Source organism: Diadema setosum, chromosome 11 (assembly GCF_964275005.1).
Source record: "Diadema setosum chromosome 11, eeDiaSeto1, whole genome shotgun sequence".
Lineage (NCBI taxonomy): Eukaryota > Metazoa > Echinodermata > Echinoidea > Diadematoida > Diadematidae > Diadema > Diadema setosum.
This window is the reverse complement of record NC_092695.1, coordinates 23,299,525-23,324,438: the sequence shown is the minus strand read 5'-3', so window position 1 is coordinate 23,324,438 and position 24,914 is coordinate 23,299,525. Positions and strand designations below refer to the sequence as shown.

At 41.2% G+C, this 24,914-nt stretch overlaps 1 protein-coding gene across 1 annotated transcript in view; it reads left to right on the top strand.

Annotated features, from left to right (window-relative positions):
* The window catches only part of LOC140235160 (uncharacterized), a 30,325-nt gene extending 10,385 nt beyond the window's left edge, over nt 1-19,940 (top strand). The window contains exons 2-3 of the mRNA XM_072315197.1: nt 18,829-18,932; nt 19,652-19,940. Coding sequence (XP_072171298.1) covers nt 18,829-18,932; nt 19,652-19,870 — 323 coding nt within the window. The 3' untranslated portion in view covers nt 19,871-19,940. The remainder of the gene's footprint in view (nt 1-18,828; nt 18,933-19,651) is intronic.
* The last annotated feature ends 4,974 nt before the right edge of the window (nt 19,941-24,914 follow it).

Here is a 24,914-nt window from a genome sequence, read left to right as displayed (position 1 = left end):
ACTTTTCTTCGTGTCCCTGTCTCTCTGTCTCTCCCCATCACCCTTCCCTTGTCCTCAGATTTTGGGTCGTTTATTCCCATTCTTGTAAAAAAGACGCAAAACCGATAATGCAACGAACAGACCGATTGCCAGGTCGTTGAAAATCGCTTTTTTGGTGCGCTGTCTGTCAGTAAGAACCAATTCTTGTGTGTCTGTGTGTGCGTTTAATTTGTCTTTTGTCGCATTAGTCGGAATCAATCACGTGGCAGCTAATCTGGCTGGCAGAAATAAAACACACACGCATAATACAACCACCCGACTCAATTAATCAGGGAATTTTTTTTTATTTTTTTTTTTGCCATTGCTTTCAGTATTGTTGCCACCCGTCCTCTCGACGTACCCTTGTAATTGTCGCCCGTGACGTGTTTACCCACTGCTCTAACTGACAGATCGCCCCTTTTTTTTTTACTTAACCCATTCTCCGCCGCGTTTTGACACGAGTCGATCACATCCCCTTCAGAATGCGTTAGATGAAGTAAGAGATCATTGAATTCTACGCTCACTTAGGGCAAAATGACAAACAATTTATAATGCTTCACAAAGGTAATAAAATGAGGAGGAAATGCGGAGGTTATTGTCTATTTTCATCCATGTTGAAATAATGATTTCTCATCCTCTTTGCCTTCGTTTGGCCCGAAGAGCATTTTACAGAAAGGGAAACATTGATAATCGTGTATTTCTTCGATTGACAGTGTTAAGGTGCCAGTAATCCCGTTGGAGCAGTTCCGATGGCGCGCCGTTCTAGGCTGGATTAAACCAGAAAGTGAAAATCATCTGATTCACCGGAAACTCATTCACAACTAGAGACGCCATCAATGAAAGTGTCATCCCTGAAGCTATGATATCACTCTTCTGTGTGTGTGTGTGTGTGTGTGTGTGTGTGTGTGTGTGTGTGTGTGTGTGTGTGTGTGTGTGTGTGTGTGTTTGTATTTGGGATGCGGGGAGTGGAGGGGCAGATGCTTGAATTTGTATTCGCTGTCTTCAACACTGCATGATATCTCGAAGATGTCTTTTGGTTACATTCATTTTCGTCTCTCATTTTCATGATCTTGTTATATTGAACAACTCCAATGTTCTACAATTTGCGGGGTGGTGAATGAAATTTGAAACATCCCCCTTACATCATTTTACATAACCAGTGATTATCTCATAAAGTCGAGTAAAGGAGGACAGTACGTCTTTTCTAACAATAGTCACATGAAATTTACAAAATTACGCAGTCACAAATGAGCATCTAAGCAAAAGGAACTTACATTCGGGATATGTGAGTCACAAAATACACTGTCTTGCGAGTTCGTACGTTTAAAGGCAGCTCAGATTCAAGACGCATTTCGGTGCTTGCACACAATGTGGCATTCAATGTCTAAAATGTGTTGAACTCATGTCGGGAAGATGGTGCATGAACTTCTGGAAGGGGTCAACCTCTCCTCCCTTTACACCGCCACCATACGAGCCGGGTAATAATTGCATTTCGGAGCGTGTATCTAAGTGGCTCGGGAAACCTGTGTATAAACCGGGAATTCGGAGTATGTGTACATAGTCCCGTTTTTTCTTCCTTTCTTTCTTGTTTGAATCTTCAACTCCCGTCATTTCATTTTCGTGAAGTAGTAGCTGCTGCAGGTTAGGCCATTGGGGACCGCCCGCAGCATTCGTCAGCAATTCATTCGGGAGGGGGAAAATTAATTAGGAAGTAGGGGTAATCATTCGGCCCTTGCCCGGTACAATTGATCAACACGTCCCCCCTCTGCGCTGCAACCCTTCCCTCCTCTCCCCCACTCTTTCCCACTCTCTTCCTTTCTCTCCATCTCTCTCCCTCTCTCTCTCCCTGTCTGTCTCTTTCTCATCATTATACCTGGTTTAGGAGGAAACGAATAGTGAGAGTACGGTGGGCTTACCAGAGTACAATATCCCTAGAAAGAGATAGGTCAGGAAAACCCCCTACGTTTATACCTCGTTCACGTCCAAGTGCATGTGCAGAGGCATCGTATTTTCTTCCACGCACTCGAATATTATGATGTTATGGTTGTCACTTACCGAGGTACCCTGATCAGTGAGGTTCACATAGGTTGAACCTGATAGTCTACATTTTTTTTTTTAATAATGTTGTCGTCAATTTCAATGCCATAAAGGACAACAATGATTCTAATGACAAGTTTGATGTTAATGTTAAGTAATGGTGGTGACGATGAAGATAATTATTGTCTGTAATGATATAGTATTCCTTATTATTATCATTAGTCGTAATAGTAGTAGTAGTAGTAGTAGTAGTAGTAGTAGTAGTAGTAGTAGTAGTAGTGGTGGTAGTTGTAGTAGTATACACTAGTATCACACCACTTCTAAACTTCTGATACTTTCATCGTCATTATCATCACGTCATCAACTTATAATGCCCATACAGATAGTAATAATAACACCCATGACAAATGTTGTGAAGTCTTAAGTTGAATGTTGTAGAAAACACTACTGCCAGCAACAAAATAATCCTACTTTGCGATCGAAAAATATTTGATGCATCTTCGCATGTCAACATTTAGCTCGGATGCTCAAGCTTGCTCAGACTCACACACACACACACACACACACACAAAACATTGCTAGTAGGCCTACGCCTGCGGGTACGGTATAACACGTAAGGTATTGAACCAGCTCTTGACTTTGAAGTTAATGTTGTAAGAAGCGCTGCTAGCAAACTCGAAAAGACATTCTGTATGTCACAATAATCCCTCATCCTCCGGGAAGGGGGGGGGGGGGGGTGGGAGGGGAGGGGATGAGTTTACCCAGGGTCGCGTTCGCCTGCCATAGACGAGACTAATAGGATGACTGCATAGGTGATTATTAACAGTTGTTTGAGACGTAATCTACGTGAACGTGAGGTCATCAAAAAACAGCACCGTGTGACATATATGTGGTCACTCGTTGTTGGACGTCCGGTTTGGGTATGTTCGAGGAGGTGTCACACACTGTTCTTCCTCACGCTTTTCCCTCAACTCATTTCTTCACTGATATGCATCACTTCTCATGCGAGTGTGTTTACAGCATCTGTTTAGCGTATAGGAAGTGTATTGCTCATCCCGCGAGTTTTTCATCAGTGCTGACATGTAACATGTATAACCCGATATTGATTTCAGCACCAAGAAGACATAATGATGTTAGATGCAAGCAAGACAACAAAAATATACTCGCTAAACTTCTGTGAAAGTTTTGTATGCGTTTGTTTTTCTTGTTTCTAAGACCCTTTACACATGAATAGATGAGTCACTAGGAAAAATCATTATTAAGCAAGCCCTCCAAGATTCTAGCAAATGACGTGATTATAGAGGCATGATTTTAGCGTCAGAATTGCAAGTATAACATTTCAATTTGAATTGTGTTTAGCCCTTGATGTGTGTGTTTAAAACGTGAATTTCCCTTCATCATCTTTTGATAACTTTAGGCGTCTATCAGACGCGTAATGTAACTCAACTGTTGAATGAATTCTACTATACGTATTTATTGTCATTTTCAAGAAGGGTTTGATGTTTTGCCAGTATGATAGCTATTACATTTATATCCCCTCCTTCAGATATCTTTATCTTGTGGTGATCATTCACTTCGTGTGACATGAGACAAAATGATTGCGTGGAATAATTTAATGGTCCTGAAAACCGTTTTGGGGGTTGCTCACGTGATCTAGCTGATGATGGCGCTACAGTGATATCTATACTCCACGTGTATGGCGTAATAATCGATCACGTGATGTGAAGTGAAATGTACATTTCTTAAAATGGCAATGCTATCTGTCAGATTTTAATCAATTCCAAGTGTAATTTACTGCATTTTTCCCAAATTGGCACAGTTGGGTCTATTTCCCGGGGATGGGATGTAAGCATGGAAGTTATCTACAGTCACTCAAGAAAAAGAAAAGGAAAAAGGTCAAAGTAAAGTAAAAACCAATGCATACCGCTCGAGAAATTTCTCTTTCGATATCGAATGAGTTCATTGGAGGTCGGAACAGTCACTGACATAGATCACATTAGAAAAAAAAAAAAAAAAGTATGAAAATATTTTTCGGCTATTTATGTAATCGTCAGACGTGCCTTTGTCAGAAATGACCGACAAATTGACGCGTGATCCACCCTGTCTTGATTAGACATGTTTCGACTAATTTGGATTTATTGAGCAAGCGACTCACCTGCGTGCAGCAATCTTCCCATATATTGGTTCAGGCTTCCAGATATTTGCATATTCCCCTTCTCTCTTCAACGCTTGCTAGCTCTATTGTAGTCCACTCGTCACTCTAAGAAAAGAAAAAAGTTCTTTCATTCACTCACTCTCATTTGTTCTTCGCGCTAATATGAAAAGCTGTCATTCATTCTTCCCCTTCTTTTATTCGCCAGTGTTCTTTAATACATACACTTTATTACCGGCAATTTCTTTTCCCCTACAGGCCGGGCTTTGTGAGACAATGACTCAGAAAAGGAATGTTATTTCGAGTCGGCTCTTTGTATAAACTCTCAATTCATTTTCTCTCTGCGCCCCTTTCCAGTGCTGGTGGAATTAAACTTGATTCAACCCTGAATGTGTGTTTTAGGTCAGATTTGTGTTATTTCTGAAAGTAAGCGTTACATGTTTCGGTAAAATAAGCGCAACAGGGAGAGAGAGGGGATCAGAGAAAGAAAAAAAAATGTGGAAGCGAGTCCAGAGGCCATTTTTGTCGCGCGCCCGCAGGTGTTGGCCACGGCAATATTCGACTTGAGAGTGAACACGGATTATCAAAACATGTCATAATGGGAGAGTGCATATCCAGCGCTGGGCGAGAGTATGTCAGCCGCACAAAATGTGTAATAAAGGAGAAATTGGTCGCCGACGGATATGTGGAAAGTAACTCGACACACTCAAATCACTCTCGCTCATCTAGGTTCACTTTGCTCTATATGGTTCCAGCCTGGGTCTTAGGGCCAAATCTTCGATCAAGGGTCGCTCTTGACTCCGTGTTAGAAGTGGGAAGGCGTGACATGTGTTGACAGAAAATGTTTTCAAAGTAGTCCTTTGAATACCGAATTTCACTTTGCAAGTGATGAAACAGCTTTCTCATCCCCCCCCCCCCCCTCTTCTCTCTCTCTTTCTTTCTCCTTTAACATCACCATTGTTGGTTTGATGGTATCGTAAAATCAACGGCGTTTCCTTTATACGTTTTAAGGAGCTTTGAATTACTGGCATGTTTGACAAATTTGGCACTTCTCCTTTCAAAAAAGAAAAAAAAAAAACTCCTGAAAGTCTCCTTCACAGGAGAATGGGTTGAATCCCACCATCCGAGAGCTTTTGCTGTGACACCAAAATGTCGTCACGTGATGAGTGTTTAGCAAGAGTGTCCAATACCTGCTGTGCCCTTTCGTAATATCTGTATTGATCATGTCGATGACGGGGTGAAATTTTATATATCCCTTTGTGTGATGTCAAAAACACTGTATTGATTAGATAAGATGCGGTGAATAAATCTTTTTCTTTGTCTCCTGAAGAAACGTAACACATTTTTCTAACATCTTTGTCACCATTTATCTAATGTTGATATTGAAACACCTCACACGTACACACTTTGGCAAAACAAGGAATAGAAAAGTAAGGAATGTAAAAATAATAAAGATGACTCGTGATTTGATAGTTCATACGATAACGTGTTGAAATAACTACATCTGGAATACATGGGGGAACATCTGTGATACTTCTTGGAGTATGAAAAAAAAAATGAACACCCCCATATATGTGTCAGCTTTTGTCCGTGCGTTCGTGTGCTCGTGTCAGTATTTGTTTAGTCATTAACACAGATTGTCACTGATTCTTATTTGAAGCTATATAACATTGGCAGGATTCTACTCTGTAGCTCAGAACAACGGTCACAGTATATACGTGCCGATTTGTTTACATCTTGCTTTGCGTCGCCAAAGCGAAAAACCTACAGAGGTTTAATCTATCATTTGTTTGGGACTTTGTTACACCGCATAGCGTCTGCCGCAAATGATATCAAAGAATTCTGTAATAGTCGTATTTAAAGATCAATTAGTTGCCACATTTAGCGTTGATTCCGTCAGATACAATCGACCTCAGCAAACGATACCGTTCAATTACCCACCTATTTAGAGAGTGATTAATTAAACGAGTCGCGCTCTTTGTCATCTAACGGGTTTTTGTGTGTGTGTTCTTTTGCGGTCAAACTGGTTTGCTTTACACTCGAAAAGCTAACGGGACCCGTTCTTATGACAGTAATGGATTAGACCGACTCTCCGGCATCGTTCCTGAGTTGGAGTCCCGCCTTCTTCATGTGTAAAGATTGTTTAACGCAGGGATGTGACGCCACGCATAATAGCAAACGAAACCGTTACGAGGGCGGTATGAATCAAAGGCAGGGATACACGTCACAAAATTGAGTTGGGAGTTAGGTATGAAGAGCTGGGGGTGTGGTGCTGTATCAAACGTCTTCACAACCAGAGAGAGATGAGTCCAGTTGATGGAGGGAGGTTAATCATCAGTACGGGGTGTTCGCTTAGCCGTTTGGTAAACTGTGACGCACGCGCGATAAATGCGGCAAGATGTAGATGAGCAAACAATAAGCTAGACATCAAGTCGCCAGTCCTCTGCTTTAATTACTGCCGAAATGAGAGGTGAGAAAACAAAGGAAGCTGTCCTCCTCTCCTCCCACGTTATATTGTTGTTGCCATGGAGGTTGTTACCTCTTTATTCTCTATGGAAGACAAGTGTAGTGCCACTCGATGCTCGGCCTGGAGTCGGTGGAATTTCGACGATTTTTTATTCCAAGGTGTGCGTGGGTGTTCGAACTGATGTCTTTCCCAACAGACTTTGTTTGATGTGACGTGTCTTAAACACATCGATTCTAGGTTGATGGTATCCCAGCCAATAAGGCGACTAGTTAAGTCACGACTTGTTACGACATGGGGTCGAGATGAGAGGCAACAACGTCGCAATGTAACGTCTTGGACATGTCCACGTCTGCCAATGTATACACCCCATTACCGAGTACTGGTCCCTGCGCTTGCCAAAACCCACAATGCAACGCGAGTTTGTGTCTTTCCTATAGAATGCGGGGTCAAACAAAAACAGAAACACGTACTGCCTCGAATAGACTGAACCATCAATTCCGGTTCCAAGGTACTCGACTTACTGTCATTGGATGCAGTCCATGTAGGCCTACATACACAATGTATCTATCATTCAAATCATGAATTATATTCGCTCCTACGTCTTAGGTGACGTAAGTGACGTATGATACATAAGTCACACGTAGAGTCCCCTTTTGCCCGTCATCCCGCAAAAGAAAGTTTGGAATACCAGGTCGCTTGCTGACGTCACAGTGAGAAAGTCTGGTAGGGTCTTTCATCCGAGTGCCTCGCCGTCTTTGAGAAATGAAACTGGCAGTGATCAATTTCACAAGATTTCTTGGCTTTTATTTTACCATTGTCCATTAACTTTAAAGGGCAGAACAAAGTTTTCCAAAAGACCTTCTTTTTCTGTAATGATCAAATCAGCTGAAGATGAAATATTGTGTAACGGCAAATGCAAGAAGCAGATTGTCGATTGTTATTATCTGTTTTCAGTTAACGAGAGAGGATATCCTCGGTTACGATAGCCCAGATTACTTGGGAAATGTGTATCCCAGTCGGGCGCAGAATTAAAAACAAACAAACAAATAAACACACAAACAAACAAGCATTTAACTTGTGGCGAGGTGTAGAAGAAAATGTAGAATGTAGGCCTACAACTTGCTTTATTTTTGACAGGAAACAGGTGCATTCATCCTATAGGTAATGATATGAAATGACATCTTTAAAGAAGTCACCCTCTATTGTTAGCCATACTATACCCACAAACTCTTCATCCTCTATCGCAGGCGATTTGTCGCTTTCAATCAGAATGTTGTCTTTGAAATCTATCCAATTGGGCAATCAAGAACAAACAGATCCTTTCGAGTTTCATGTAATCAATTTGAATGTCTATATTATCATCAACACGACTTGTGTTATATATATATATATATATATATATATATATATATATATATATATATATATATATATATATATATATAAAGTTTAATCCTGAAATAAATGTTGCATCATGATCTTAGAGCGAGCGTTGCAATGAATTTCATGCTGCCGTGAGTTCAAGATTGCTTGAGATCCACGCCGATGATTTGCTAATTACTTAGTACAGTCTATACATAAACTACTTAGTTCATGTTCTTCTATGCCCCCCTCCTTATAAAAAAAAAAACAGAAAAACTATTGAACACCGATGGTCGGCGTGACACAGCACGCTACATCACAGATTGCGATTTCCAGTCGTAACTATAAACCCCGACGCCACTGGCATTTTACTCGCCGCTGTACGACGCAGCCATGATCGTAACTTGTCATATCGACACCTGCCACCGAGGAAAGTTAAACTTGTCGTTTGCGCTTTCGTAAGAGAAGCAGCTTCTTTATCAGACGTTTGCCATGGAAGAAGGTGATATCCCATCAAGAAGTTAACACGTCGGTATGGATGTCTTATTTCATCAGAAAAGAAAAACTCTACTCCTTGCTGAAAATAAACTATATCTCAGCTTCATGCTTTTCTCCTTGCTAAAGTACTCGAGTACTTTCGTCAACACCCAGTGCCAAATTTTGAATGAGTGAATTTTGATAGGAACCAGTCTTCGAGATCAGCAAACCTAGGATGCAAAGTCCATCTTTCTCTAAGAGCAAAGCTGGGAGAGGTCATTGAGACAAGACTAACTTTAGCAACATCTCTCATGGAATAGATCAATCCCTTTCATTCAAACTGACGCAAAGAAACAAATGTCTCGTAATGTTACGACACGTCTTCTGTATGAATGGTTGTCTAGAGTCCCCACCCACCGTTTCTCCTTCTATCCAGGGTCCTCTAGAAATTTCGTTCTTCTTTTCTACCCCCCCCCCACTCCTCTCTTAACTGTGTGTGTGTGTCTATGTGTGTGTGTGTCTATGTGCGTATGCCGTGTATGGTAAGTGGTTTGTCATGATATACATAAAGTTTAAAGAGCGAGGTTCAGAGATACACGGTCTTTATTTGTTTGTGTGGGCCGGTGATAAATCGGGCCCGAGTCTGCGGAGCAAAGAGGGGTCACACTGGCTATAGCCCTGTGCTGGATGTGAGCGCCGCCTTCTACTGCCAAGTCGCAGCGGCAGCGGCGGCGTCGCGGACCGTGGCAGCCCGCGATCGACGCCTGCACGAGAGATTTATGTGAAGCGATGGCAAACTTAGGAGGTGTATAAGGGTCGGTCGAGAGACGAGCGTGCTGTCATCTGCTTGTACGACACACCTTACATGAACCTGACTTGAGTTCAGGTCGTTGCTTTTTTTTTTCACATGTCTCGATGTGACATCCATATCTCTGTCTCTGTACCTATATCTCTCTACACATATCACTTGCGCGAATACTTATCATGATAGCGTGATGAGATGGAGTAATACAAGAAGTTAGATTAGATTGGTAGATAGCAAGTCTTGCATACATGCATATTTACAAACATACTTACACAACACGTATGATTACTTCAGCCCAGCTTCAGCGATAGACATAGCGCCTTATCTTGACTTTTATCTTGTATGATAAGTGCGTCTTTTTGTGCGTTGCATGAATGTATCCGCCACCGTGACAACATTAATTCTCCTATTCCGCATAATTATGCGTGTGGTATTTTACTCGATATACCGATGATGCATTTGAACGTCAAAATCTTTGTTACTATTGTTAGTATATTTTGTCGGATTGTTTCCTTTGATAAAGACAAAAAGTTGTAGTCCCCCCCCCCCCCCCCGCCACCCTCGCTCTCTCTCTCTCCTCCTATCCGTAGAATGCTTCTTTTTTTTTTTTTTTGCCTGTCGCTCCGACTGCGTGCGCGCTCTCGCCCCTTCCCAGCGCGGGAATAATTGCGGACAAATTGGACGCGGGGTTAGATAAACTCGGAGGAGTTCAACGGCAAATTACGTCCTGCTTGAATTATTGCTCCAATAATATCTATATCTCTTTCTCCCCACCCCACCCCCTCTCTCTGTTTGCGTATTTGCGTGTGTGTGCTAGTATGTGCGTATGGATCGAAGGCAGTGCAACTGGTAGACTCTTTTGCTCATCATGTAGCCACTGATCTAATAACCAACTTCAACTCATCGTTTCCTTATTTGAGCCCAAGGCCTTTTTTTTTCTCTCATTTTAATCATGGATGGCAAAAGAGGAAATGTAAAAGTATGTGTGTGTGTGTGTGTGTGTTTGTGTGTGTTCGTGTGTGTGTGTGTGTAATAGGAAAGCGTTCAGACAAATCTAATAAAGAGTTTCATGCATAGTGTAAAGGGGGATTAAAAAAACGCAACACCTTTTGCCCGTATGTCCGAATACTGTGTGTGATCTCTGAGAGCGAAGCACATTTCTTCTCGAAAAACGAAAGCGACAGAGGTTACATTGCTTTGAAAAAGAAAAAGCTGACACATTCCGCCATTTGTTAAGATCTGACAGTATTCATAATTTTATGGCAAAGTTGGTAACCCGAGTACACATATTTTTAGAGCAGGGACAATGTGCAAACCCTCCTGTATTTGTCTTTTGACACGGCCAACAAAGTTTGCCAAAAAATTTGGCCTCGAACCGTTCCGAAGTAATCAATGAATTCCTGTTCAGCGACAACCACGCACACGAGTCCTGGCCCAGAAAGAGCCAACACGAAGAGGGGGCCAAATGTTGCCAACTATGCCAGAAAAGATCCCTTGTACTTGTTGACTAATTCGCAGCGCCAGCACCAACATTCGCGGAGGCTCCATCCAAATTTATTCCACAGTTCGGCCAAATCGAACAGGCCTTCATTAAAAGGGAAAACCCCGAAAAACAATAATGATGTATTTAAAGAGAAAAAAGAAAAAATAGTTTATGTCAGAGAATATGATAACCCCCTCTCGCGGCCTCGCTACACATTGGCGATGTGCCCGCAGCAATAGCGATATTGGCGTCGCGATGGCAACAGTCAGTATCGTCACACATACAGACCAACGGCCTGTATGATACATACCCTATTACTTTTCACTCTTTTACAAACATGTTTCTAGAGCTTGCTGTCAATGTCTATTTAGCACAGAATGCAGGGACTAAAATGCGAGTGCGTGTGGTGCTGTCGTTGTCGTTGTTGTTGTTGTTGTTGTTGTTGTTGTTCTTTATAGTGATAGTGATGGTGATGATGATGGTGGTGACGATTTTGCTGCTGTAGAAGGGGAAGGGAATAAAAGCGTCTCGCTGGTCGTAGCAGGCCCTCCCTCACTTCCCGGTGATTCGATGCGAAAACTTTCCCAGTTCCAACTTTCTTCTCCGTGGTCGGGTGGTCCTCATTAGATGTGGAGGTCCCAAATCATAGATGAAAGGAGAGGAATGTCCAGCGCTGCAAATCAGGTAGGGGGAATCCGGCGGCCGCCCGCCGGTCGAAGCTGATTAAAATACCAGGCGGTTACATCTGAGGCAGACAGCTCGCCATCCAGACCAGCGCGGACAAGGATGATTGGGGCGGGAAAAGGCGTAAGGACAAGCGAGGGGGTGTTAGTCATGACATTTGATTTGGGGAAAAGGCAACGGGAGGACGAGAAAGGGAAACAACAAGAACCAGACAACCCCTTCAACCCCCTCCAATCCTCTTGAGTCCACTGCGCGTAGCGGGGAAATGCTACCGTAACCTTGACTTTCACGAGACAGTGTAAATATGGAGCAGACGACATCGCTGCGCCAAAGAAACAATAGCGCCAGGAAATGACGCCTCTCTAAGAACGCTTCCCTGCTCAAACCCGTGTGAGCAGTAAAGATGCACTCTAAAAAGTAACCCGTTCTCTCTTATAATTTTCTCATCAAGAGGGCTCACCTTTCCCGCCAATATTGGTTTACCACTCACAATTGTATTTTCCGTCATATTATAATACCTCATTTTCTCACACTACAGTCCTATAAGGATGATATAGAAAGTGATTAAATAGTGATGACTTCTAATTGTGTACTTTCGAAGTGTGGCCCACTCTTTTCGTAAATGAAAACTATACGAAGTATAAGTATAATCGTATGTGCCCTTTGAGGTGCCCAAAATGACCTTTCGTAGTTGTTCATTAAAAAAAAAAAAACAACAGCAACGTCATTATATGGATGTTACAAGTCGCCCCTTAAACCATAGACTTGTCCTTTTTGTTGGTTAATTATTTGTCCTCAGAATTTTCGAGTGAAAAGGAAAGAAGGGATAAAATGTATGGCGGCGAAGAGACACGGTGGCGACACAAGACTCCTCGCACCTGTCCGAGAGTACAATTGTCCCTGAGAAGGGGAGCTAGCCGTGGCCGCCTCGTGTCTGCTGCATCCGGGACACATGCTTAATCACTGATGAGCGGCTTAGCATTACTGTTGAGAGTGGCCCCCGGCTAGTAGATCTCTCCTTTGCTCATCCCCTCCCCTCCCCTTCCCCTATCCTTCTCTTTCTGTTGAATCCCCGACGTCTCATCGTCTCCATAAACTTGACATAACATAATGCGACATAACATCTCGTTCTCGACGTAACATAGCATCTCCGTTTATTGTGGTGCCTTTTCATTAATGGTTATATTTTAAGCGCTATGTAGATGACCATTGATGGTCATGTAAGTCCCAGTTTCTTATCTTATCAGAGATAACTTTTTGAACAAGAGAATAATAAGACAATCTGTTTCCATCCCTTGAAATCTATAGAGAAGAGAATAACTGTTTTGATGTAGCGATTACAAAGTTCCACTGCTGTCTTTACTGAAGGTATTCAATTTGGTAGAAAATTTGACGATCTTTAGTGTATTTGACACGATTGATCCGCATAATTTTTTTTTCTAACGGAGAATTTGAAGCCGCGACTTTTCAAGGCAAACGATCTGAATTCTGAACTTCCCAGAACTAAAAGTAAGAATGTAAAAACGGCAAAAAGTACGAAGTGATACGTCCTCATGAAATGCACAAAATGTTGGCAACACAAACTATAATATCACACCAGGGAGGTACTTCCACCTCCCTGATCACACGCACCCTCTCCGGGATTAATGTATATTATCATCCGGGAACTTCAAGAGAGAGCAAAGCTTTTCTGAAGTATGGATAGTGGCAGACGATGCAGGGTTCGCCAATGCCGTTTCGCGCCAGTAAGAAGCATTGCGGGGCAAGCGAGTGGCGGCGAAGTCGGAGCCGTGTCGTGTGCGGAAGCATTGCAGCGTCTTCACGCCACGGGGCGCCATGCTCCAACACCCAAGATTTCTTCTTGTGCGACAAATTCTTCCTTTCAATATCTCTCCTTGTAGTCCTCCTCTTTCTCCTCCTTATATCCTTATTACCTGATTTAAGAACCCGAAAACACACACACACATAAAACACACACACACAAGAAACACATGTATGGGCGTATACAGTGCAGCTATAAGTTATCTCCTATAGATGCTGGAATTCGTCCTAATTGTGTTTCCTTTTGTTTTGCGCATATCCCGCCATTGCGAGACCTGAGAATCTGTAGGGATCAGTTTCCTTTTTACTCGTTGAAGAGCATGCAGACAGGAGGGGACTGTAGACTGTATCCCTTGTTTGGTTGTCTGTGTGTATTTGCAGTCTTACTTCTCTCTCATCTCACGTCGCCTGGATACTGGTGTAAAATAGACAGAAAGCCGCGTTCAGCGGAAAACACTTATGATCTTTGAAAAGGATATATTTCTGCGATTGCTCCAAAACGAGTCGTAGGGACATGGTATAGTCATATCAGCTAGAAGAAGAATAGAATAGCTACACTTGGAACGTATTTGTCATAGATTCATCACTGTCTTAGAAACCGCGACAAAACGATTATAAACAAATATAACCCGTGCTCCAGCAAATGTTAAACTCAAATGCCTTGCCCTAGTATGAAAGAGGAACAATAACGTTCCCCTGAGAACGCAAACGACTCTGCTACAACGCAGAATGCCTCATTTAACGAGTACAACATTAATTCTAGCAATAATGACAATTCTAACCAAATGTTATGTCACTTTATCAAGCATCAAAGTACCCCTGGCATGTCCCTCCTTCCTACTCACTACACCTTTCCACGCGCCATATCTTGACCACGTATAGATGTAGCCGCCTCGTTACCTCTCTTACATAGACACACACTTATCTACATTCCTATCGCCTTTGTAAGTTGAGTGTCCACAAAATTCCTTTCCTCTTTGGTCGACAGGCCATACAAGGCGTAAACTTGACAATTCTTTGACACGCCCAACTTTAACAGCCATAATATCGGTCAGGCAGATGTATCTTGATTACTCGTGTTGCACTGTGTATATGCTGGTGATCCAAGGTAGATGTTTAAGCTTCTGTTGCGCCATTTGATGCTTGGTGTTTTTGTCCCCCCCCCCCCCTCCAACCCCCACCCCATCACCACCACCTCCTCAAACTTCCCTGCTTCGTCCCACTTCCCTTGCAGATCGGCTGATACCATCTCAACACGTGTAGCGAAAAAATAAAACTGTTATTCCCCACTTGAGCTCTTGAGTGTGTCCGTTAAAGGGGGTACTTGAGCACCTTCTCTGCGCCCGTTGCTCCGGCCATTGGCCCTTGGGCCGTAAGCCGTTTCGCAAACTTGTTTTGTCGTTATGGATTCCCCAAACCTGCATCCTTCTAAAAACACCACCCGTCAACACGCTAACTATCCCTCTTGAAAAATAAAAAAAGATGGGTGAAGTCTGGAAAGAAAAAGAAGGAGCAAAAGAGAGAAAAAGAAATGGAATGGAAACGCGAATGCTAAGCAAAAGGAGGTACATGTCGGTCATGCGTCCATTACGTAATTTGAAGTAGACTAGATGTAATTCTCATCGTCGGGATCTTCTCTCTGTTCCCGTACCTCATGAATTCCTTGCACTTTTGCGAGTTGCTACCTCTCTTGGTCACAACGTTGTTGGTAGTTGCTGTTGTTTTGGTTTTTCTGTCTAACTCGCTTTATAAAATAAAAACTGTGCGAGAGATCCCGTTTGTTGGATATAATATTTCATCATCACATTACTCGAGCAGCTGGAGGTGACATATTAAAGAATTAAGCAGAAGACGTTATAATTATAAAGACTTATTTCGTTTTTAATGCATGAACGGATTTCTTTTCCCCCAGGCCAACCAATTAGGAATGTCAAGGCACAAAATATGTATCATTTTGAAGACAGAGCGTCGCGTCGCAGGCTCTCGCAAGCCATGACTCCGACCGAATTATCTCCAGACCTCTACGTACATTCTCCTGAATCAATTTCATCGTTTAAATTCAGTAATAGTCCATACCGAAACAAGCCATTCAACACGTTCAAAGGTTATTCAGTGTGTGCATAATATATTACTTAAGTATACCGGTTATGAAATGTCAAGAATTAAGACTTCAAAAGAGAATCCGACAACGCGGTCAAGGCAACTTCTATTAGAGCGGTCTTTACGATACCTTCTGAACATTGCCTTGAATCCTTTCCAAAGGTATGCGACGTTGTTACAGAACACTTTTTTCCTTATGTCGGGGGGGGGGGGGGTGGATGGAGTTAGCTGATCGTTCTTAGTGCCCTGTTCGGTTTCGTTTCTCCTTCACTTAAATTGTGTATTCATTAGCATCGTCAACAACTGGGCTATATTTGCCAATGCTGGCCACTTCATAAAGAATAGAGTGTAGGCTTTCTTTGCGTGTGCAGGAACACGTTTACATATAGCGGGTTTACGGCACGTCAGTGGTTAGTACATGCACGGTGGACATAGACGAGTGCTAGCAAATAAAGAAAAGGGTACAATAATACTCAAACAGCGAAGAGAAAAAAATGTTGCCTTGCTGTTACAAACTTGCATTCTTCACCGTCTGTTTTCGCAACGCATGTAAATTAACGCGCTATAACACGAGCAGAAGCGTGAAGAGGTGTAAGATTTTGTGGTAACGCTGTTGTGCTGGAGAAATATGAATAATGATAATGTGTGATTTTGAGTTCAGTCATTTAGATAATCTCGTGCCACACAAACGATTTCATGTCCCGCGTGTATTGAATGAGGGCAGATTATGATTTGGTTGCATGACAATAACAGTTGATATGGGGGGAAAATAATGAGGACAGGAAATGGCTTATAAAGCTGACTCAGATTTCATTTTGTAATCTGAAAATAGAGCTAGGTGGATCAATGTGCTGTGAGAGTAACCATGGCTTCTCTGACAACAAAAACGACCAAAACAAACAAAAAGACAGAAAAATGTACACGAAGCTTTAGATTATCTGCGCGTTCGATTTCTCTCTGTCGTTTGATGACCGACTTAAATAATCCGTCATCATAAGTACTAGTAACTTTTGCTTTGTGTTTCTATTCCATCTACCGTAGTGTTTTTCATAATTATCATATGCTTTCCACATGATTAAATAAATCAAAACGAAAACTAAAAAAGTCAAAAGACGTAGAGAGTCACGTGATTTGGCTTATAGTGGGCTTTCACGCGCTCGTCTGCCAATATAATGAGCTTTAGATCTGCGACGCGAACGCTTAGACGAAACGGCTGCCTCGCGCATGTGCAGAATACCATTTTTGGCCTAATTAGCGTCGTCTTAGCGTTCGCGCCGCATATTTCTAAAGCTTACCAGTGACGAACGAGATAACCACGACACAATTTTCGCGTCAGCTTACCTCCGTAATTCGTATGTGTCCTTTGCATTTTCTGCAGATTTCTGTACATTTTTCGCAGATATGGACTGCGACGCGCAACGCCATCAGGACCTCTCGACGCTGCATTTATTCTTTGCTTGAATAAAGTCCGTTATCATTTCTTTTTTGGGGGGAGGGGGTGAGGGAGTGGGGTTCAAATAAATCATACCAGGCAGAATATTTTGTGCACTGCTTTAGATATTTTCTCCAACATTAAATTCATTACTTCAACTTAATGTGGAAAAGTGTTTTAATGATACAGATAGGTGCAATAAAAGAGATTAGATGACAATGTGCTGAAAGTATGACGTCGCCTTTCCACTAAAAGTCATTGCTTTGGGGGAAACATCTTTAAAATCTGATATATTAGTCTGAAATATCTCAAATGTATTCAAACTTTACACACATACCTATGGTTAGGAAATAAACGTGACACACAGATGGTTGAATATCATACAATATTTGGATATTCTACATACCAGCTTGCTAGACCTGGACAACGCAACATACAATGTGTATGTGACGAATATAGCAGTGCGAAAGACTTGCTTACTAACGCATTCAACTTTATTCATAGTTTTCTCACAAAGACCACGCTTAGAATACATTACATTTTCGCAGAGTTTGATTGATAGCTGATTGGCAAACTTAATGGACAATGAAACATGCAACACGAACATAATTATGCCACAGTTCTTTAATTCCAATGGCTGAGGCTGGTTCATTTCTCACAGTATATAGTACTATTACATAATACCGCTTCCCTGCTCTTTCTACAAATTTCATTACATTTCTCCCAACATGCCTTGCTCCAAACTCATCTGCCTGTTTTTGTTATATTTTTTTAACAAGACAAAGTTTGTCAAGAAAAAAAAAAAAAGGTTTATGAAAACGGTATTCCTCTTGAGTCTTGTCAAAATTACAGGCAGACCAGCAATAATGCCCGGAAGCTAGAGATAGATTTCCCGCTCTCCTCGTGGTGACTAGCAGTAAAAATTTTCAGACGAGCTCGGTTGAACGCGGATAGAGGGGAATTGATTTTAAGACGAAAAAAAAAATGCAGCGTGAACTTGATGATAAAATAACACACAAGGTCATAGGGCATCTGGCACGAAAACTTGCTGCACCTGGAACTTGGCCTCCCAATTTCGTTCCAGTGGTCTTTGGATGTCGACCACCAGGTACCCTCCGCACTGCCGCGGTAAGGAACAAGACATGTTTAGCTGTGGTGGGGTTAAGCAGAACGTTAACCGACGGTGCAGCACCCATGCTAGCATGGGAAATTCGAGCTCGGGCATCCAGCCGCTTTTACCAGAATTTTTAGCTAATCTCAAGCTGCGACGATTAGTTTTTCTGTTGTATTTTCCCCTCTCCAAAAGAGAATGAGATGGAAATGGAGGGAGAGGAAGAGAAAAGAAGAGAAAGAAAGAAAGAAAGAACGAGAGATTAACAGAGAGAAGAGAATAATCTCTTGAGAATCCTTCAGTCCTGACTAAAATTGACTCTACGGAGGGTAGATGGTCGAAAGACGTCGGGCCAGGACCTCCTCTCGCATCTTGCCCCCGTCGGGGTTCGTGTCCCACTCGCAGCACGCGCTGTCGGTAGCCTGACAGCAGGGACGTGCGAAATCTCGTCATGTCCCTGCAATCGCTCGCCGCTTTAGCGTGGTTTTCTCAAACACCTTTTCGCGTCCTTCGCCGATAACTTCTGGAAGATTGCATTGCTAAACCCGACACCCGACACTCTCTGACCACAATACTCGGCCAATGTCGAAAAATCATCCTACATACTATTATTCATTCTATACGGTAGTGTCAGAATCTTTTCCTGAATCAATAAACGATGTCTCCAAGAGATGAAAATTGTCCAACCCACATCACATGGATGCAAAGAGTCCTAATTTGAGTGTCACCAAGCAATGTGGGAATTCAAACATTTATTACTTAACATAATGTGAAATTATTTTCTTCTTTACTCGTTGTTGTCTTCGTTGTTGCCCTTTCCGAGTTGTACCTAATCTCTATCTCTTTTCTTTCCCTTTGTTTGTTTTGGTCTCATTACAGCAAGCCTGTACATCCAGGCGCAGAGTCGGAGCTACGTGTCGATTCAAGGAATCTACAGCAAGCTCTACGTCTGCGTCGATGAGAGCGGCAACCTTTACGGAGCGGTGAGTGTCATCATAGTATCTGAAATAGAAAAGAAAACTAAAAAAAAAAAAGAGATATTCGGATTTGGGGTGCTTCTCCTCGGTGTTACAGAGTTATGGATCACCATGAAATAAACAGGAAAGGGAACATCGTATGGCGAAAGTGATAATACAAACTTGATATTGATGTGTTTGTAATGTTTATGTTCGGGTCTCTTTTTCTGCGTCCAGTGTTTAATTTCGCAGCAGTCTCGACAGGTGTTGTCTAAATCAGGGCATCTAGAATTTCAAAGAGAAGGTACCGCTTCACGCAGACATTATTTCCTCAACGCCCTCCCCGCCTTGATTGGGGGTTGGATGAAAGAAATCGCCACCCTGCGTCGCTTTGCTGTTGCTCAGCGCTAGAATCGCTGGGGGGGGGGGGGGGGGGGGGTTACGGAGGGATGTACGGAAAGCAATATTGCAGGAACATAATTTGGCGAATAATGCAATATTGGTATGCTCGTTTCATGTAAGACTGTACAATAAGTTTTATTAAACAGTAAAGGGAAGAAATCTATGAATCATTTAAGCATACTTGAGTTGTAATTACATTGCGATTGCTCTTTTGCCTAAGAAGTTTACAGTTCACACCTTGAATTGGGAATGAGTTCTTACATCCTGAATGTCGTGGATGTTGCCAAATTTTCATATTTTTTTAATCTCTTTTTTTTTTTTATTACACCCCGTCTCTGTTGCAGGCGCAAATGGACAGGCGAAGCTGTCTCTTCCAAGAAAGGTTTGAGCCCAACTTCTTCAACACGTACGTGTTCACTATGCCGGGCAGCTCCAGTAGGCGGCGCCGCCGAAAGACACGGTATCTCTCCATCAACAAAGACGGTGTGACACGTGTGGCAAAGGTGCGCTCCCCAAAGAAGTCCCACTTCCTGCCCATCACACCGCCAAAGGAACTCTTGTGACTAGCGAGAAAGTGGCGTAAGAGTCAGGCGAGGTCCAGGAAAGCGAGGAAAGGGTGAAAACGATGACGACGACGACGACGACGACAGCACAACGACCACGACGTCATTATGGTGTTTGTAAATCGTAAACACTGCGCCCATTGTTTTTTCTTCCTCGGAAGCAGACAACAAATATGAATTTGGAGCATCGATATTTCGAACATTCGTGGATCTGAACTGACACTCATTGCTCAGAGACTTCTTGAGGAGCCTCTTCGCGACTAACTCGCCGCAACAGCAAGTTTTGAGTGCGCCATCTATCGACCTCTTACGCCACAGTGTACGCATGAGGCGATACACGACCCACTGTCCCTTTTTGAGATTATTGAACAAACCTCGTGTTTGTCAACAATGATTTATTTGCTTCTTTTTCTCTGATGAACTTGTGCCACTTTGATAATTATATTTACAACACGCTGCCAAAAAAGGAGATTAACATGCAATGTGGTGTATATATATATATACACACGAATCCTACAAGACCAACTTTTTGATTTTTTGTGTTAAACTGCCGAAAGAGAAAGTTGGCGAAATGAAGAAAAGTTTTAGACTTGTATTCATGTGTGCTATAATCAGTAAGCAGTATGACAGCGCATCGAACGGTGATCACGTCTAGTATTTGGATCTTCATCAAATTGGCAATACAGGTGCGCCTTCATTATTTACCTCATTCATAATTCATGTATTCATCTATGTAGCAACGTTTACCACAAGGCAGAACATTGTGTGCTATAGCTAATCAGCGACTGAACATAAGATCACTTTAAACTAACGCCTAACCCACCACGTTTGGTTTAAAAAAAAAAAAGCTGTTGCAGTAAACGGTTTTTAGTTTCACTGACGTAGCATAATGCTAATTGCTTGTGTTGTTCTTCTCATGTTAACATAAAAAGACGACGAGGTATTAAATCCCACGAGAACCGGATCTCTATTCGTCTAGCTTTACTATAAAAGCACAGTCCTTGCACATCCCTTCAGCTTTTGAATTATAATTTCTTGCTCTTAGCTCGGGGAAAGCTTTTGATACCTGAAAGAAGAACTGAATACAATATTTGACGATGGCACTGAGATGTGGACACCTTTGATGACGTTGACCATTTAGTCATAGTCCAAATACTGACAATGAGACTTGAACTGAATAATTATCTAGCCCACCTCTACTTAGTATATTAACATTTTAACTTACCTAACTCATCAAACATTGACTTATTCTTTCAAATTCACGCGATAACTGCATGACCATTCTCAAAGCATTTATTTTCAGGCATTCTGATTACTGGAATGTCGCGGGAACTAAAGAAGAATTTAACTTTCAATTGCTAAGATATACAAACATTTATGAGTAAATGAATCTTATTTTCAATCCACGTCAACATAACGTTATTTGATCCTTGCATGTGTGTTTGATAGTACTATTTGCAGGTCACTATCGTAAGGTAATCAAAAAATATATATTTAGAAAACATTAAGTGTACTTAATCCATATCAGATTTATTAAGAAAACTATACCTTACGTAAGTATGACCTTACAATGTTTATGGTACGTAAATGACTTGTTAATGATGTAGTCCTTATCGAATAAGTTATGTAAACCGTGATCGATTATTGATGCAGTTGCTAGCCGTAAGATTTCTCCATTTCGACTCTTGTGCTCTATTATTTATTTGGTTTGGTGAGGATTGATGATCGAACATCGGTATTTTGGCGATTTCCCATAATGACTTAAGATTCATTTTATTTTTTTTTTTGCATCTATGCCTCTGTGGAAAGACACTGCAGATAGCTTATCTGTGCATTCTGTGTAGATACAAACAATTTCATAATGGTTGATGTATTTTAAAATTATTACCATTATTATTATTTTTGGTCGGAAGTGGTGTAGAGCACGAATTCGTGGCGAATTCTGCTTCTGGGTCCCACATCTATTACAAGGGCATTATTCCAATATTCTGTTCGTGGAGTATTATCTCCAAACGGATTCAGACGTATAGTCAACAGTCTGTCGAGAGCTTTATCCATCGTAAGTTCTCTGACATACTAACTAGATGTTGTGAAGCGCCCTCTATCACGCCAACGCGCATGCGCGCACACACACATACACACAAGCACGCGCATTGTGCACACATAATTTTGTGTCATATTTTGTGTATACAGACGGTGCGCGCGTGTATGATCGCATACCAGTGATTTCTGTCTGCGCAGATGCAAGAAGCCCACATTCTCTGTAGTAGTCTATCTTCACGGAGATAATGCGAAATTTTCACACATGATTTGAAACTCTTTTGGAGTTTGTTTGATTTTGTCATCGCCTGTTGTCAACTACTTTTTCTTCGACTTTTTCCTGATTTCTTGCTATGCCATCAACTGACTGTTAGAGTTTTACTGTTGTAGCTCCACCATATTTTTTTTCATCTATGTAACAATTATTGAATTAGTTACAGCTGTAGTGCTGCCGATACTTTGGTATCCTTACCATCATTTTGTTGATGTTGTCACAGTTAATATGATTATCATTCTTATCGTTATTCTTATATCACGATAAAGATTATCATGATAATACTTTTGTTGTTATAGTTATTTTCTTATTATCTTTATTGTTACTATGATAGAGTGAGTGATTGCAAAGGAACTATGCAAGAAAACGTGTGGTGATGCTCCCAAACACGTGACAGTCACTTACTTGAGAGAGAAGAATGTCGATTGGTTTTGTTTCTGTGTTGTTAGAATGGTATTGATAAAAAACAACAACAACAAATCGGGACAATAGATTTGAGGAGAAATTATATAATCGAGTCTTATTGTGACGTTAGGTATCATGTATACACGATCATGCTTTTGTCTTTTTTTTTTTCTGAATTTTGATTTGGTATGGATTGTGTAGAAGTTTGCTTGAAGAATGAAGTACACTAGAATAACTGTAAAGACAAGACTCGAATTATAAGTGTTGTATTTATATAATGATTCTTTAAAATGACACTGTCTAAGAATATATTATATTTTTGACAGTATTTTTATACTCTTTAAGTTATTTAAATGAGAAATACGGTTGTATTTATTGAACTACGAAGTATGACAGACTTTTTTTTTCTCATTTTCTGTCCCTATTGTGAAAACGATTGAATGAGAAGAGAGACAATCTAGATGCCTTTGAATATGAAGTGTATTATAGTTTCTTTAGAAAAGAATGTGACTACTTGTACATGATATCTGTATATTACATGTATATTTGTCGATCGTCTGAAAACAAACGAAAAAAAATATACAATGATTTCCTCGTGGGGGAATATTTTATTCACTCTATATTGTTTTGACGTTATTATATCAATAACATTAAAATGTATTCAACCATTTTGCGACTGGCCATGGAGATATTCGATGTATTGAATGTCTATTTTGGATAACGCTCTCTCCACCAGTGTACAACAATGCTGTAGTTCTTCTTCTGTAGAATGAGAGAGAGAAAACGGAGGTGAGACTATATAGAGTGTGTGTGAGAGAGAGAAAAAAAATTGTCTTCCGTGTATTGATCAAACCACAATCGTCTTGACGATGAATTTATCAATAGGTTATAGGTAGAACGACTAATAAGACATGACAGGAATCGGGAAAGACGATGAAAAAACTCATGCCGAATTTGTTTGATTCATGGATGTTTGGAGAAACGAATTGAACTCAAAACGCGCAAGTACTGCCTCTGTATGCAATCCAGAGTTCTCCCCCTTCTCGTAGTAAGACGAGACTTTTCAGCTTTTATTTATTCGAGTATTTCTTTTCCCAGCTGGAAAGTGACATACCTTATATGAGGATGGACTAACTAGCCGTCGTAGAGAACACTAATTGTGAGATAAATTTATGAGGAACGAAGATTTTTTTTTTTCAAAAAAGACAAGCAAATCGTTTGTGAGATTTTTTCTGGTATGATATCAACGTCACGACAATTATGAAAGTATAATAATCACTTGATTGATAGTCCGTCCGATAAAAAGAAGTAACACCGAATAAGAAAGTATTAAATCCTCTGATGCAATTTAACAAATCCCTCATTATGTTACAGGACACTAATACTTTAGGACAGCGCAGACTGACAACTGCGGCGAATGACACAAATTACATGTAATAACAGCAGACAAACGTAAAAAAAAATATACCTGCAATGACTTTTGCAACTAATGCCAGTACCACTGTGACATAATATGGGTCTCAATTCTGGTGAGAGACAACCTTAAATTGATATCGTAGTAGCATCACCCCTGTTCTATGTGTGATTGTATAACTTCCTCGACATGCGAAAAAAAAAATGTTATTTGTATCTCTTCCGTGTCGACTGACACTTGTTCTGTGGTAACCATGGTTACGATGCGGTAAAGGTGACCAACGCGTTGATTGGACGGAGTGGGGCCAATGGTGTGAACGGATTTGTATGTGTGATGAATCAATGCATTGCATGCTTGACAGGGAACATTCTGATGACTATTTCTCCTCTTTGATAAACATATGTTTCAATAAAAACAAAATTTAAGATAAAATCTAACAAGGCTCTCGTGTCTGTCATTCTCATAATTGTTCATTAGTTGCGAGTGAATGGAGTAAGAGGTGTTCGATCCAGAGTGCTTGTGGTGTTACTGCGGCTTTTAATAGATCAACGGGTACGAGGACGATGATGGTGGTGCTAACGATGATGGTAAATGATGATGAGGACGTTGATAATGATGATGGTGTTCGTTTTAGTCCTGGTGTTATTTGTAACAAAGCTGACAACCTTTAGCTACCATGAAAACGACTGAATGCCAAAAAAAGTGGATATCAATATAGATAGATAGATAGATAGATAGATAGATAGATAGATAGATAGATAGATAGATAGATATGTAGATGGATAGATAGATAGATAGATAGATGATAGATAGACGATTAAGAAGAAGAAGAAGAAGAAGAAGAAGAAGAAGAAGAAGAAGAAGAAGAAGAAGAAGAAGAAGAAGAAGAAGAATGAAATGTTTCGGCGATA